This window comes from Thamnophis sirtalis, unplaced genomic scaffold (assembly GCF_051295495.1).
Source record: "Thamnophis sirtalis isolate CommonGarterSnake01/CBP01778 unplaced genomic scaffold, rThaSir2_p1.2 scaffold_7, whole genome shotgun sequence".
NCBI lineage: Eukaryota > Metazoa > Chordata > Lepidosauria > Squamata > Natricidae > Thamnophis > Thamnophis sirtalis.
Window position 1 is genome coordinate 7,255,304 of NW_028261387.1, and position 17,065 is coordinate 7,272,368.

Below are 17,065 nucleotides of genomic sequence, written 5' to 3' on the forward strand. Positions count from 1 at the left end.
GTATTCAGAATTGAAGATAAGATCGTAGCAGGATAGCATTAAGCAAAGACAAAGGGAGCTGTTAAATTGGATCCCTAAGAAATGGGGTATTCTGGAAAATAAACCAGAGTCATGTAATTCCTGGCAGGAAAGGAATTTTATTTTGCAACCAAATGGTGCTCTGGTGACATTTGTTCTGGAATTGTTTCTACAGCTGTATCTGGACTCCGCTGAGCAAATCCCAGGGAGCTTAGCGGGGGCTTCTTTCCAGAGAGATTCCTGGGAGGGGAGCTTGGGTTATTGCTTCAGAGATGCCTTTTAAACCAGTGTTTTTCAACCTTGGCAACTTGAAGATGTCCGGACTTCAACTCCCAGAATTCCCCAGCCAGCATTCGCTGGCTGGGGAATTCTGGGAGTTGAAGTCCGGACATCTTCAAGTTGCCAAGGTTGAAAAACACTGTTTTAAACAATGTGAAGCCAAGTTTCATAAAGAGAGGAAAGGTCTCGTCAAACCATGAAACGGCCAATAGATGCGTCTCATAAATCAAAACAAAACAGGCTTTCACATCATGGTCTCCATCGGTGTGTAAGGCCTTATTCCAAAATAATTGGAAAATACGTTACATGTGAAAATATGATCATGCAGCTTTCTCTAACATGTGCTTTTCTATTCTGGCCAGAATTGTGGGAAGCAATCTGGAAGGGATGAGGAACGACAAGCTGAAGATTTCTGTTCACCGTGCTGGTAAGTTGTCTTTTAAGAATAGTATCTGGAACCTTCTTCATCTTTACATTAAAACTGTTTTATATTGAGTTTTAGGTTCCACCACAAAACCGCGGTAGACTAAAGCGCGCTCGACGAAAGCGCGTACGTGACGTCATCACAGCGCGACGAAAACAGCACGCTGTGAGCGGTAAACTTAAAATTAACGCGTAAATCTAAACCTAACCCCCCCAAACCTAACCCTAAACCTAACCCTAAGCCTAACCCTTAACCTAACCCTAAACCTAACCCTTAACCTAATGCTAAACCTAACGCTAAACCTAACGCTAACCCTTAACCTAACCCTAACGCTTAACGTAACCCTAACCCTAACCCTAACCTTAACCCTTAACCTAACCCTAACCCTAACCCTAACCCTAACCCTTAACCTAACCCTAACCCTAACCCAACCCTAACCCTAACCCTAACCCTAACCCTTAACCTAACCCTAACCCTAACCCTAACGCTTAACCTAACCCTAACCCTAACCCTAACCCTAACCCTAAACCTAACCCTTACCTTTATGTGAATCGGCTTGCTTTAATTTAATTTTAATTTAATTTATTTTTAATTTTAATTTAATTTATTTTTAATTTTATTTGTCACGCTGCTGATGACGTCAGGTACGCGCTTTAATCGGGCGCGCTTTAGTGGACCGCGGTTTTGACGGGTCACGGAGTTTTAACTATGGAATGAGGGGGATTCTTCAGCACAGCAAAAAGTCGTGTTGAGTTGTTACAGCTACAGCTCCAATTATACTACCATCGTAGACTTTGAAATATACGAGGGTCTTAACATAAGAATTATCTACAAAAACCCTGTGAAGTAGGATAGTCCCAGGTCATTCAGTGAGTTTCCATGGCTAGGGATGGACTCCCAAGTTTCCCAGTCCTAATTCATTGCCTTAAGCACATCCTCCCCCGTCAAGCTTTTGCTACATATTTCTCATTTTCATGTAAGAATTTTGGCATGATTAGCATGGAGCAAAACCAATTAAAACAACTTTGGAGATCTCTTCTTGGTATGTGGAGAAGTGACCTGAGGATGATGATTGATGACAAATCAAAGGAATGTGATGCCTTGGGAGAGAAAGCCAGACCTCTGCGTGAATTTTACTCCTTGAACATGATAAAATTCCACTCCCAGGCCTGCTATTGTTTGTAAATTTGAAGAAGCCATAGAATGCAACACTGCAAATTTTGTAAGACCCCAATTCACATTTTTTGTGTGTGTATTTCTTGATACTTTAGAGCAACATTCTTCAGGATAATATATTCAATATAATACTGTGCAAGAAAAAATAAATACATGGTGAAATAAAGCCATCCTGTATATATTCACAGAGACCGAATCTCTGAGGTGAGATTTTAAATTCCTATTTCCTTGGTTTCACTCTTTAACACCTTAGTTTTGTAGCCCCAGATGTGGTAGAACTAGATCAGTGGTTCCCAAACTTGGCAACTTTAAGACTTGTGGACTTCAACTCCCAGAATTCTCCAGCCAGCAGAGCTGAACCAGATAGTCTCTCAGCTATTAACCAAACACAATGGTGATTCCATCCTTTCTACACATTCTGAGAGCATGAGATTAGGCAAGGCTGCCTTGTTTCCTGTGTTGAAATATCCTGGCCAAAAAAAAGGGGAAATATCAGACTCTCTCCCTCACTGGTTTGCAAAGTGAATTTGTAGAGCCCCACGTACTGCATTTGCGTTACATTGGGACGTAGAGAAAAGCCTTGAGCAAATTAAATATTTCATCATATTCCAAATGCTAGCCAGGAACAGATTGGTTGTTTGGGAGCACAAATTTTTAACAAGATAATAAGAGGTGTGCCGGAAGAGGCCAGTATTTTAATAATGGCCTTTGGTTACATTTTAATTAGAGAGTTGGGTATAGTGATGAAGGTGTTGGCTAGGAAACAGACGGTGAGTTCTAGGCCTCTCTTAGACATGAAAGGCCCTGGATGACTTTGGTCATTCACTCTTTCCAGCCCAACCCATCTCACAAGGTTGTTGTTTCAGGGAAAATAGCAGGCAATGATATTAGATAGGTTTGCCACCTTGCATTGAGGATGGATAAAAATCTTATTTTTATGGTCCATTACACAGTCCACCAGTTGTTGAGTTTGGATTTGGCATTTTTATTTACCTATGGAGCCCTTATCAAGGATAAGGTATCATTACATGATGTAACTCTTCCAAGTAAAGCTTCCTTTTGCAGCTGACTGGTGGTGATGACCATTATTTCTATTATTACTCTGAAGATAGATAAATGGACTTCATATTAAAAATGTTAACTTGCTCATGTCCAGATAATTGGGACAGAAAAATTATCCACGTTTATTACAAGAGGGAATGATCACTACCATCATGGCATTGCATGAAAAACAACTTCTGTCAGGCCTGCAATTATATTCCTTTTAGAAGTTTGGCCTGCCACACTTTCTCTTATTTCAATATGCTGTTTCTTTAGTATAGTTGATGGTAGGGGGGAATAGACAGGAGTAGGATTGTGGGATGTACTGTTTTCATTCTTTACTAGAAGCCAAGATCATCCTTTGTCTCTGTACTTTGACACCTGACCGGAAGCAGCTGGACGTGGATGCCAGCGTGGAAGAAGAAGATTGGACCATGTGATGGATTGTGGGTGTGGGGACAAGATCATGAACTTTTAACTGGGTGGAATTCTGATGTCATTGGGATTCCATAGCATGATGCCAACATGTCTGTCTTATTAAATTGGAACCTTAAGGATAGATCTGCCTTGGACTGTGATTTAATTCTGCATGATATTTGGAATGCTGACAACTTCTTTGTTTGTTTGTTCTAGCCTGACCTGAACCTTGCATCATTCAACATAATTGAATGATCCGCATTCTAATGTTGTGGCGGAGAGTGGCAAGCCTTTCAGCACACCTGTATTCTTTTTTCGTTTTTGAAAATGAACTGAATACTTTCCCTGATTAAAAGAGTTCAGAAAAAACAGCTATAAATTTGCAACTTTTCCTCCATTCTCCTGTTGCTAATGAATTAACATTTATTTATTTATTTTGCAATAAAGGTTTAAATCCTATTGTTTTCTATTTTAAGTAGGTAGAGAGCTTGTTATGATAACAAGTTATTTGTTTTGGATTTCTTATCTCAGATTTAACTAACACAATTCTGATTCCTTGGCAGGGCAATTTGTCTAATACTTTGTGTTCTAGAACAGTGTTTCTCAACCTTGACAACTTGAAGATGTCCAGCTCCAGAATTGAACGGGGGGGGGGGGGGCTTCTGGTTAGGACCTTTGTACCTCTCTGAGTGTTTAAGGTTGCCGACCCCTGCCTTAGATGTAGCATGTCTAGACTCTTCTGATGCTACACGACCTTTACATAAATTTGCCACAAATCCTGGCATTACCATGAGGTAATTCGGATAATCCTAAATCAACAAATTCCAATTTACATCTTCACATATACCCAGTGTTTCTCAACCTTGGCCACTTGAAGATGTCTGGACTTCAACTCCCAGAATTCCCCAGCCAGCGAATGCTAGCTGGGGAATTCTGGGAGTTGAAGTCCGGACATCTTCAAGTGGCCAAGGTTGAGAAACACTGTTCTAGAATCTCTAGCATGATCCAAAGCAAAAACAGTGTCATTTGTAAGACTCAAAGTGCCACCCTGGCTAGCCACACAGTTAGATATTGGACCCAGATCACACTCACACATCATCTACAAAGCAAGGATAGGGCATTTGTTGTAGATATATCCCTGAAGGCACATCAACATGGGTCTGGGTTTTGATGATCCCTTGCTCGATCATATCTTGCAGATAAGCAAATCCTCCCCAGATGTAGCGCAGATCATCCATTGGGTCAGCTCTTGGGCCAGGATCCCAGTACCTGTAGGGGCAAAGCACAAATTTAGCCTTCAAACTAATGGGGATTATGGTGGGTAAAAGTGTCAATTATCAAACTCTTGAGGGACAAACTATATGCTATGTTAATGGTTTTTTGTTTTAGTTGTTACAATGTCATAAGGGTTAACCAGAGAGGCAGTTTCTGTAAGCAGGGCAATAAAGATTAGGCTAGAAACACTAGAATGTTTCATTCCTGCCTTCCTTACAGGATTAGCCCTGTGAAGTGGGAAAAACACAAAAGGAGATTTCTTCAAAACAGCCGGTTCTCCAAACTACTTAGAAAGTTAACAACTGGTTCTCCCGAATAGGTGCGAACCGGCTGAATCCCACCACTGACTTAGACGTATAAACTGCTTCGTAGTTCTTCTTACAGCCCGCTTTAAGTGGTTTACAGAGTCAGCATATTCCCCCCCAACAATCTGGGTCCTCATTTTACCCACTTCGGAAGGATGGAAGGCTGAGTCAACTTTGAGCCTGATGAGATTTGAACTGCAGCTAGCAGTCAGCGGAAGAGGCCTGCATTACTGCACTCTAACCACTGCGCCACCTCATCTAAACAATGGTTTAGATGCAGTTTCTTTTTATCACTTAATAATCACAGAATAACAGTCAGTGTTCTGACAAGCTACCATAAATAGCAATAGCAATAGCAGTAGACTTATATACCGCTTCATAGGCCTTTCAGCCCTCTCTAAGCGGTTTACAGAGAGTCAGCATATTGCCCCCAACAATCTGGGTCCTCATTTTACCCACCTCGGAAGGATGGAAGGCTGAGTCAACCCTGAGCCGGTGAGATTTGAACCGCTGAACTGCTGATCTAGCAGTAGCCTGCAGTGCTGCATTTAACCACTGCGCCACCTCGGCTCTCACAGGTAAAATCATCAGACCAGCTTTTATTGGAACAAAGGAGGAATCTTGTGGCAACTTAAAGACTATAAATATACCCTGCGCTAAACATTTGCAGAAACAATTTGCATGTCTATTTATATATGCTCAAGAACATTAAAGCTCAGTTGTTTAAAAGTCAGATGGAAGCACTGAGAGTTCAGATAAGTTTACTCCCAAGTAACTCCAATGCATAGAGCTGAATTTACGTTAGCTCTAAAAGGACATTATGCTTTGTCATGGTACGTGTGCTTCCTCATTCTCTCTCTCTGGGTAGTTGTATATACGCACATTTATGATAACATTTTGTATTTACCAGCAAACCACTGTTTGAGATAACTAAAAGTTACACTTTAGCCTGTAGCTAATTATTATATACATAACAGTCATCCATACATTTACCAGCCTTCTTTCCTGTAAATATGATAAATTGCCATTTCTCATTAAGACCCCTTTGATGACGGGGGACACCCAACAGATATGCAGGAAGTCCTGTTGGGGAGAGCTTCTCTTGGCAATTCTGATTTATTTTGTCTCTCCACTCACTGATATCACTCATGTTCTCGTCACCTCTAGGCTTGATTACTGTAATGCGCTTTACTTGGGGCTGCCCCTGTAGAGTGTTCGGAGACTACAATTGGTCCAGAATGCGGCCACGCGAGCGATATTGGGTGTACCCAGGTACACCCATGTTACACCTATCCTCCGTGAGCTGCACTGGCTGCCCATCGGTCTCCGAACGCGCTTCAAGGTGCTGGTCGTTACCTTTAAAGCCCTACATGGTTTAGGACCTGGATACCTACGGGACCGCCTCCTGCCACATACCTCCCAACGACCTATAAGATCACACAGATTGGGCCTGCTCCGGGTACCGTCGACCGGGCAATGCTGGTTGGCGACTACTCGGGGGAGGTCTTTCTCTGTAGCTGCCCTGGCCCTGTGGAATAATCTACCCGCAGAGATCCGGACCCTTCCCACTCTCGTGGCCTTCCGTAAAGCCACTAAAACCTGGCTGTTCCGGCAGGCCTGGGGCTGTTGACCCCAAAATATGGTCCAGCCCCACTCAGAATGGAGTGCATGGTGTGTTTTTTTAAATCTATCCTTTCTTTCTTTCTCTTCTTTCTGATTTATTGTATTGTTAGCCGCCCGGAGTCCTTCGGGATTGGGCGGGATATAAATGTTATTAAACTTTAAAGTTTAAACTCTCATTAAACTCTCTGCTTGCACGCCTAAAAGATTAGAAACCGTCCTTACCTATCTTTGATTTTGTTCGTTTTCTCCACAGCATCAATATCCATGCGTATCTTGTATTTCACGTGAGGGGGCAGTTGGTCAGCCCTTTCATCCACGTCAAGAAAGACAACAGCAGCCCAGAATTTGTTCTCCTCCAGAAGAGAGCGAGCATGAAAAATCAACTCAGTTTCATCAGCTAGGCCTTCAAACTTATCAAGGGTCAAGCACTGTGATAACAGAGGCATAAGAGATACTTGAATGAGATCACAGTAGCATTTGTAAAGGTGAAAGTTCCCCTCGTACATATGGGCCAATTGTTCCTGACTCTAGGGAGTGGTGCTTATTTCCGTTTCAAAGCCGAAGAACGAAGACGTCTCCGTGGTCATGTGGCCGGCATGACTAAACACCGAAGGTACATGGAACACTGTTACCTTCCCACCAGAGTGGTCCCTATTTTTCTACTTGCATTTGTACGTACTTTCAGACTGCTAGGTTGGCAGAAGTTGGGGCAAGCAACAGGAGCTCACTCCATTATGCAGCACTAGGGATTCGAACCGCCAAACTGCCGAACTTTCTGATCAACAAGCTCAGTGTCTTAGCCACTGAGACACATATATGTCCCTATTTTTCTACTTCCATTTTTACGTGCTTTCAGACTGCTAGGTTGGCAGAGGTTGGGGCAAGCAACAGGAGCTCACTCCGTTATGCAGCACTAGGGATTCGAACTGCCAAACTGCCGAACTTTCTGATCAACAAGCTCAGTGTCTTAGCCACTGAGACACATATATGTCCCTATTTTTCTACTTCCATTTTTAAGTGCTTTCAGACTGCTAGGTTGGCAGAGGTTGGGGCAAGCAACAGGAGCTCACTCCGTTATGCAGCACTAGGGATTCAAACCGCCAAACTGCCAACCTTTCTGATCAACAAGCTCAGTGTCTTAGCCACTGAGACACATATATGTAAATCAGAATTTACTCATGATTTGGACACCAATCCTGGTAGTCCTCTATAACCACAATTGAGGCCAAAATTTCTGTTGCTAAGCAAGGCAGTTGTTAAGTGAGAGTTGCCCCGTTTTATGACCTTTCTTGCCACAGTTTTTTAAAAGTGAATCGCTGCAGTTGCGTTAAGTTAGTAACACAATTGTTAAGTGAATTCTGGCTTGACTTTGACTTGTCAGAAGGTTGCAAAAAGTGATCACCTGAGCCTAGGACACTGCAACTGTCATAAATATGAGTCAGTTGCCAAGTGGCTGAATTTTGACTACATGACTATGGGGATGCTGTCATGTGAAAAACGGCCATAAGTCACATTTTTCAGGGCTGTTGTAACTCTGAACGATCGCTAAATAAACTGTTGTGATTCAAGAAGAATCTGTAGGGTTGCTTAGTAGAGAAATGGGCAGCATACAAATGTAAAATGAATAAATAACAAATAACAGAGAAACATGTTCCTGCCAAAGTCTGCAGAACGTTGGTCAAAATCAATCAGTCTACATATAAAAAATGCATGTGAATAAAATCAAAGTGGGTGGGGGGAGGGTTGTAAAATAGGAAGAGTTTGCAAATTAAGCTGAGGTTTGCGTTCAGATCAGTATTATATAATGAAAATAATTTGAAATTTGCATAATCTGGGTGGACCAGTGGTGGGATTCAGCCAGTTCGCACCTATTCGGGATAACCGGTTGGTAACTTTCTAAGTAGTTTGGAGAACCGGTTGTTGGAAGAAATCTCCTTTTGTTTTTTCCCCACTTTACAGGGCTAATCCTGTAAGGAAGGCAGGAAGGAAACATTCTGGTGTTGTTTCTAGCCTAATCTTTATTGCCCTGCTTACAGAAACTGCCTCTCCGGTTAACCCTGATTACATTGTCACAGCTAAGGCGAAGCGCCCATCGACCTGAGTGATGTTGAGTTGGCCAAGCCCACCCAGTCACATGACCAGCGAGCCCCACCTACCCAGATAGTCATTAGGGCAGAGAACCGGTTGTTAACTTATTTGAATCCCACCACTGGGGTGGACTATTCTTTCTATCCAGACTGAATGGTCCTTTTGCCCTGCCTATGGGACTTCAGGATTGTTATACATGAGCAGTGGGGTGTGTGTGTGTGTGTCAGACAATAACCGGTCTATCCATTCAATTAACAGAATTAATTTTGCTGATTAGGGAGAACATCAGTGGATTTACTGCCATAGTTTCCTTCTACAATGACGCTGAAATATTACAGTATTTATGAGAAAAACTACTGCATAGTAATTTCTATCCCGGAGTTTCAGGAGTTTCTATTCTGTGTTCCTGCTTAGCACCAAGGAAAGAAATCTCTTTGAAATAGTTGTTATAGCAATGGATTCCTGAATGGAGCATGGATTGGAGTAGATTCTTTCCAAATTCCTTTCAAATCTTTCTTTGGACAATAAAAAGGGTTAAAGTTTTTTTTAAAATGGGGAGGCTTTCTAGTTGCTGAGGGGCATAAGAAAGTGAAGAATTCATTCCAACTGTTGATAATACATGGTTAGTTCTACTTTTTAAAAAAATCACAATGTAGAAATGCTTTCACGATGTAGAAATCAATGTTGCATTGTTTTTTCTCCCAGTTTTATTTTTAACTTTTCACTTTGGTACAACTTTGAAATAAATGCACAGTGTTTCCGTATAATAAGAGTATGATGGAAAATATTTTTTAAAGAAAATTATTAACTCAGAGGAAAAAAAATATTGAATACTTTGGCTGGGAAACAAAGCATGCATGCTAAATCATTTAATACCTGTAATGCTTTAAATCGACAGCTGCACAGAATTTGGTTGATTCTACTTTGATAACTTCTTGAATTAATATATAAATCGGAACACAATAATCTCCAGAAGAGATTGTGCAGTTGCTTGGATTTTTTGCAATGCAGGTGTGTTCAAAAAAACAGTACAGATGATAAGGTTCTGTATTAAAATGTGAGTTTGCTTTTCTCAGTTAGCCAAAATGGTGTGGAAATTTGCCTGACCTGACTTCCTTAACACAAGAAAGAGCTGAAGATAGATCAGATTTATTTTCTCAGACTTTTCCTAATCTCATTCTCGGGTTAAAATGCACTCTAAAATTGTAATCGAAAGAGGAGATACCAAAAGCTGTCATAAGATATTCCACATCTGAGGTTTATAATAATTACCGTCCTTTTGTGCAGAGACTGAATGGAGCAATTGTCTCTGGAAGATCAGTCATTAAGGAAGTGTCTCGACCAGCCAGATAACAACCCCCAAAGAGAAACAAAGCTGAAAACATCACAATACATGAGGGTGGTGGGTAGGTGGAAACCTAATGTGAACCTATCACCTGGAAAATAAGCCTGGGAGAGCAAAACAAAATTAGCTCAAAGGAGGGGAAAGTGATGGCCATAAACAGCAGGGAGAATACTGCACACACAGCAATAGGTACACAATTGTGAGAAGCTGTGAGCAGACTGGGAAATCCTTTTCCTTGTTTAAAAACCAATCAAACGAAGTTTGAAATATAAAGAAGAAACCAAACCTAAAACAATGAAGAAGGGAAAGGCATCATTTCTGCAAGGAATGGAAGAGAATTGACATAAACAATTCAGATTTCAGATTCAGATTTCAGATTTAGTTTATTTGTATGCTGCCCTTCTCCGGGAGGGACTCAGGGCGGCGAACAACTCAAAGGGGGGAAAGGGGAACATAGAACACAATACACATAGTTAAAATAGCCAACAATCATACAACCACACAGGTCGAGCGGGGAGGGGAACTCATCAACCCCAGGCCTGCCGGCAAAGCCAGGTTTTGATGGCTTTTCGGAAGGCCTGGAGAGAGGTGAGGGTCCAAATCTCTGCGGGGAGTTCGTTCCAAAGGGCTGGAGCTGCCACAGAGAAGGCCCTCCCCCGGGTAGTAGCCAGGTGGCATTGGTTGGTAGACGGAACCCAGAGGAGGCCAACCCTGTGTGATCTAACGGGTCTTTGGGAGGTAATTGGCAGCAGGCGGTCTCTCAAGTACCCTTGAGAGATAGCGGACCTACGAAGAAGGTCAAATCAAATTATCTTAAGAGACATATCTTAATTTGCACACCATAAATGGGAATTGGCAAATTCCTCTTAAAGAGTTTTCCAAAACCTTCATTTACCACAGACTAGCATTAAAATTGCCTGACTGAAATTGGTATGCAGGAAATCCTCAAATTATGATAATTGAGCCCCAACATTTCTGTCGCTAAGTGAGACATTTGTGAAGTCTCACTTTATGACCTTTCCTGCCACATTTGTTAAGTGTATCACTGTAAGTTGTTAAGTTATAGTAACACAATTGTTAAGTGAATCTGGCTTCCCCATTGAGCTTGCTTGTCAGAAGGTGGCAAAAGGTGATCACATGACCTCTGAGACACTGAAACTGTCATATATATGAGTCAGTTGCCATGCATCTGAATTTGGATCACGTATCCTGCAATTGGTTGTAAGTGTGAAAAACGTCACAAGTCCCTTTTTTCATTGCTGTTGCAACTTTGAATGGTCACTAAATAAAATGTTGTAAGTTGAGGACTACCTGTAATCAGAGATGGGTTGCTCCCTGATTGGCCAAGATTGGGCGAACCGGACCCTCACCTCTCTCCAGGCCTTCCGGAAAGCCGTCAAAACCTGGCTGTGCCGGCAGGCCTGGGGTTGATGAGTTCCCCTCCCCTCTCGACTGGTATGACTGTGTGATTTTCGTGTATTTTAATTATGTGTATTGTGTTTATGTTCCCTTTCCCCCCTGAGTTGTTCGCCGCCCTGAGTCCCTCCTGGAGAAGGGCGGCATACAAATAAACCAAATACAATACAATACAATAAGTGGTGGCGGTGGGAGGCTCTGCCCACCCGCCTACGGAACGATCTACCCCCAGAGATCCGGACCCTCCCCACTCTCTCGGCCTTCCGAAAGTCTACTAAGACCTGGCTATTCTGGCAGGCCTGGGGCTGTTGACCTCATGAATGAGGTCCAGCCCCCATTAAGATTGAGTGCATGATGTGTCTTTTTAACCTGCTTTTTCTCTCTATTTTAAATTTTTTAGTATTCTTTTAGTGTTCTTTTTATGTAAGCCGCCCGGAGTCCTTCGGGATTGGGCGGCATATAAATTCATTAAACTTTGAACTTTGAACTGAATGCTTTTGCGCATGCACAGAAGTATCGCATGCGGGCAGATCCGCCTAACAACTGCGCTACTAACTTAATAACTGCAGTGATTCATTTAACACTGGAAGAAGGTTGCAAAACGGGGCAAAACGCACTTAACGACTGTCCGGCTTAGCAATGGAAATGTTGGAGCCAATTGTGGTCGTAAGTCAAGACTACTTTATCACTAAGAAATTCCAGATAGCCTATGCTTAAGATCAGGAATGATTTAAACTGTTCAAAGTTAGCGTAGCAAGAAGAAGCTAAGATCAATGCAGAGATGTTATTAACCCTTTTTTTTAATTTCTTTTTTTCTCAACATATTTTAGACACTGTTTGTTAAAAATCTATACCGTGTACAGGCTCTGGGAAGTCGGGGGGGGGAGGGAGGTGGGGTGTTGGGGGGGAGGGTGGGGGGAGGGAGGGACATATACTAGGTTAGATACGATGTGTTAGATTTCAATGTAATGCGATTTCATATGTATACTGTTTTTCTTTAATTTCTCTGTAAAAATAGGATAAGTTAAGTACATTGACATATAGTGGAAATACACCAAGGGAAGGAGGAGTGGGATAGAAGAAAGATGGGTAGAGAGGGACGGGAGAGAGGATGGGAGGGGGGGTGAGAAGGAAAGGAGGGAGTGGATCGGGAGAGAGGAGTGGTAGAGGGAGTGGGGAAGTAGGGTAGAGTGGGATGATGGAGGGAAGATAGAAAGTTGGAGGGGGGTGGAAGAAAGAGGTGTACAGATAGTGGAAGAGGTATATTGGGTTTCTATTTTTTGGGGTATTGTTGACAAGAGGAATTGCTGCGATTATTGTTTAATGTTGTATGGCTCCGGCTATGCACAGTATATATGTGAGTGTCTGAAAATGAAAAAATGGAAAACATAAAAGGAAAAAAGACTACTTTATCAGAAGTTGCTTTGATCCCATCTTTTAACTATCTGCTTCTTTGACCTTGATCCCAGATCTGGCCAAAGTCTTCTGTCAAGCACTATACTTTGCTTAAAGTTAAGGCAGCAGACTTCATGAGTGACGTGATATTTAACCAAGTCCCAATGTTTTACTATTTTGGTATAGAGAAAAGTAAGGGCCAGAGCAAGGAACTGGGGAAAAGATAAAGTCACTAAATATCTGTCTGTGAGAAGAAAGAGAAGAAAGGGGGGTAGGAAGGAGGGAGGGAAGGAGGGAGGGAAGCAAGGAGGGAAGGAAGGAGGGAAGGAAGGAGAGAAGGAGAGAAGAAAGGAGGGAAGGAAGGAGAGAAGGAAGGAGAGAAGGAGAGAAGAAAGGAGGGAAGGAAGGAGGGAATGTAGGAGAGAAGGAAGGGGGAAGGAAGGAGGAAAGGAAGGGGGAAAGGAAGGAGAGAAGGAGAAAAGAAAGGAGGGAAGGAAGGAAGGAGGGAAGGAAGGAGGGAAGGAAGGAGGGAAGGAGAGAAGGAGAGAAGAAACGAGGGAAGGAAAGAGGGAGGGAGGGAAGAAGAAGTAGGACCCTTGTAAGATAAGATGGATCTATGGGATGTTAAGAAAGCAATCTTCAAGTATATTGTCAACTGTAGGGAAAAATTGTTATAAATAAATATTATTAATAACAGTAATGAGATCATATAATTGTGAATGTATATATGAAATTGGTAAAATAAAATTAAAAATTAAAAAAAAATATCTGTCTGTATCTTGTGCTTCCTAACTCCAAAACGAAGGAATCCTTATCAGATGCTCAGTCTTGGCAACTATGGAAAGGAGATGACATTTTGTTTCTAAACTGACTGGGAAGAAATGTATTTAATTACTTCACTTCGCCGAATACCACAAAGCTAGTTTGTTTGATCTTATCGGCTTGATGGTCTCTTGCAGGCCAACAACCAATAATTATGGACATCAAAGTCCTCACAGGCAACTTGTTATTTAAGAGACAGATTTCTCTGAAATGTAAAGTCTCTTTTGTTTAGCCTTGTCATCTGAAGAACTGTTATCTATTCTACTAAAAGAGAAAAGAGGGGAGGTCTGCAGGAGGATCAGGTTGCTGGTGATATACCAAAATAAACTCTGGCATTTGAAACAGCATGTCAAGTAAGAACGGTATGATTTTTGTCATGGATGCAATAAGAGAAATGTATTTAAATTAATACTATGCTACCTGTAACAAAAGTAAAGCTGCCCTCAAGGTGAACTTGCTTTTTCTGTTGGCTTCAACTATGCAGTTTTCTCAGATGTATAGGGGTGATTTTTCCCATTGTCATCTTCTGGGATTTTCTAAAAAAAAGTTTTCCACTCTAGTTTACAACCCTAACATTCCTTAGCAAGGCAGTATTCCCACACTCACCTTCTGAACCTTATGTGGAAGATAGTCTTGAAGGTACCTGAAGACATTTAATTATTAGAGCTAAAGGTCAAACTTTATCTAACAATTACATGATTGTTGTCATTAAATGATCCTCTTTTTTTTTTGCATTTAGTAGTCTAGACCAGAAAATTAAGGAGAAAAGTTGCTTATCTTAATTCCTTGAAGATTTGTTTTATGGGGGAGGAGGGGAACACATGTACCCCTAAGCTGATTTGTTCTGTAGAGAAAATATCCTCCAGGTGAGTTTTCTAAACAAGATATAAAAGGTATAATGCAGGGAAAGTCCTAATCTTGATAGTGAAACCAGAAAGCTTTAGTATTTTATTGCCAAGGTAACGTACATTGTTTTTTTCCCCTTACTCCACACATTCCCCACATTTAATGCTAATATGCTCTCAAAAAACTCTCAAGCACTCGCTTTATATACACTTGATGGAAAAGCCAGGTTCAAATTAAATGACTAATATGTATTATTGCAGGTGTCTTACCTAAAGGAATCCAAAAATCTGGGTTATATCTTTTCCCAACAGTACAGAATTTCATAATGTTTACAGCATATGTGCTGTGTATGTATTAAACAGTGGTGGGTTTCAAAAATTGTTGGAACCTACTCTGTGGGTGTGGCCTCCTTTGTGGGAGTGGCTTGCCACCCATGTGAACGGATGGGAGTGGCTTGCTGCCCATGTGACCGGATAGGAGTGGCTTGCCGCCCATGTGACCGGATATGAAATTATGAATTAGTACTTAGGTTGGTCCAAGTAGCTATTCAGAAGTTAGTAGTCAGAAGCAATCGTAAAGCAAGATATGGAATTAAAACTAGAAATATTTTGTTGGCTATTTGAAAGGGAGTATAATATATAGTTAATTTTACACATGTTAGCAGCTGCTGGAATTGTGTTTGCACAGCAGTGGAAAAACAGAGATATGTAAATGAATAAATATTTCAATGTGCAGGAATAAATAAATTGACAATTAAAATCAAGAAGGCTTTGAATACTTTTTCACGTGGGATTGGTTTTAGCAATTGCCAACTAACGGAAACAGAAATTAGAAATCCAAAAGTATGAAAGAAAACACCAATTATGTAATGAAAGGTTCCTAAAATGTATAAGGAAATATTACTAGATCATTATTAATGCATAGATAACTGCGGGACATTACACACCCACCAGTGGTGGGTTTCAAAAAAATTTGGAACCTCTTCTGTAGGTGTGGCCTGCTTTCCGGGTCCACTGGTAGAACCTCTTCTAACTGGTTCAGTAGATTTGACGAACCGGTTCTACCGAACTGGTGCAAACTGGTAGGAACCCACCTCTGGTATTAAAACAGCGTGCCTCAATGCTGGTGCATTGCCACAATGTGTTAAGTATTGCAGTTGAGACATTCGATAAAATAATACAAAATGCAAGTGTTAGCATTACCAGACTGACAGTTTACAAACAACTGCTCACGTTTCTCTAATTAGACATCTGAAGTCTGCCTCACCAAGAGCCCCCAGTTCAAAAGAGTCATCACTGATGCTTGTCCAACCACTCTTTCAAGCCCCAGGGAAGCAATTGGACCATTGTTTCATGGGTAACCATCCTGCCTTAAGCCAAAAGGTTCATGTTTGTGCTATCCTTTTGCCAAATAACATAACATCACTCGGCAAATCCAGGCACAGCCAAATGTAAATATTTATCCGAAAGACTCTTGTGATTCCTTCATCACATTTTGTGCCTCTTCGACTGAAGTATAAAGTGACACTGTTCCCAAATGTTACGAGAGGATATTCTCAGGGTAACCAGCCATTCTAGAATTAAGATTAAGAGTTCCCAGTTTCCTGAGTCTTCCCACTCAAAATGGCACAGGCATCATATTTTTAAATTCTAAATCATGCTCCTAGGCAAGATGTATTTGTAATGAGGTCATCTGAACTCTTTACTACCACCTGTGTGTTGGAGATCTAAATTGCTTTTTATATATGGTCTCGAAACCTGGAACAATCTTTTCCCAAAAAAAACCCCCCACGTATGGAAGTTGTGGGGGGGGGGGGAGAAACCCACCGAAACCTGACTTTGATTAAATAAGTGCCTGAAAAATTGTAAACGCTGATTCATTTTTAAATTAATTATTCAATTGTAGCCATTTTTTTCATGATGAAGGCAGTCTGCTCTAAAATAATAAATAATTAAAGATATTGGCACTAATTCAATCCTCTACTACTGCATGCTGACTGGGGAGCCGAAGTCAACACTTCTTAACATTTGAGAAACACCAATCTAAGATAGTTTGCCCCAATCTGAACGTTTTCCGCATTATAGTGGACTTCAATTCCCAGAATTCTCCAACCAGAATGAATCATTAATGGGAATTCTGGGAACTGAAATCTATACATCTGGTGCCTGGATAAGAGAGGGGTAGTCTATACTTTGAAGATTATCTGAACAGCAGTAACTAATAACAAAACTAGTAGTTGCAATTTACTTTAAGAAGAGGGTCTGGTCAAAAGCTACTTGTTATGCCTTCTGCAATCAGATAAAAGGCCCTGTGAAAATAATAAATCATGGAAAAACTTTCTATCTCACTTTTTTTTTTAAGTAAAGTTTACCTCCAGGTATTGGTAAGCCATATGGAAAGTCTGATTGGCCATTCTGAAGATATCCCTCCAATCAAAATTCCTCACACCATCCTTCCTTTTCTCCGGGGGTCCATTATAGAGAAAATTGATAGCATCTTCCACATTTAGACCTTGTTCACTTAAGAAACTTTTCACAGTAGGATTTTGCAAAGTGTCCTGTAGGTAAAAAAAAAGAAGAAATATCTTTAATTTCA

General features: G+C 41.2%; 1 protein-coding gene across 1 annotated transcript in view; it reads right to left on the reverse strand.

The window, feature by feature from the left end:
* The window catches only part of ABCA4 (ATP binding cassette subfamily A member 4), a 153,924-nt gene that overhangs the window by 92,383 nt on the left and 44,476 nt on the right, over nucleotides 1–17,065 (reverse strand). The window contains exons 11-13 of the mRNA XM_087719273.1: nucleotides 16,842–17,027; nucleotides 6,781–6,986; nucleotides 4,448–4,624 (exon numbers count right to left, since the gene is read on the reverse strand). Of these exons, the coding sequence (XP_087575399.1) occupies nucleotides 4,448–4,624; nucleotides 6,781–6,986; nucleotides 16,842–17,027 (569 nt within the window). The remainder of the gene's footprint in view (nucleotides 1–4,447; nucleotides 4,625–6,780; nucleotides 6,987–16,841; nucleotides 17,028–17,065) is intronic.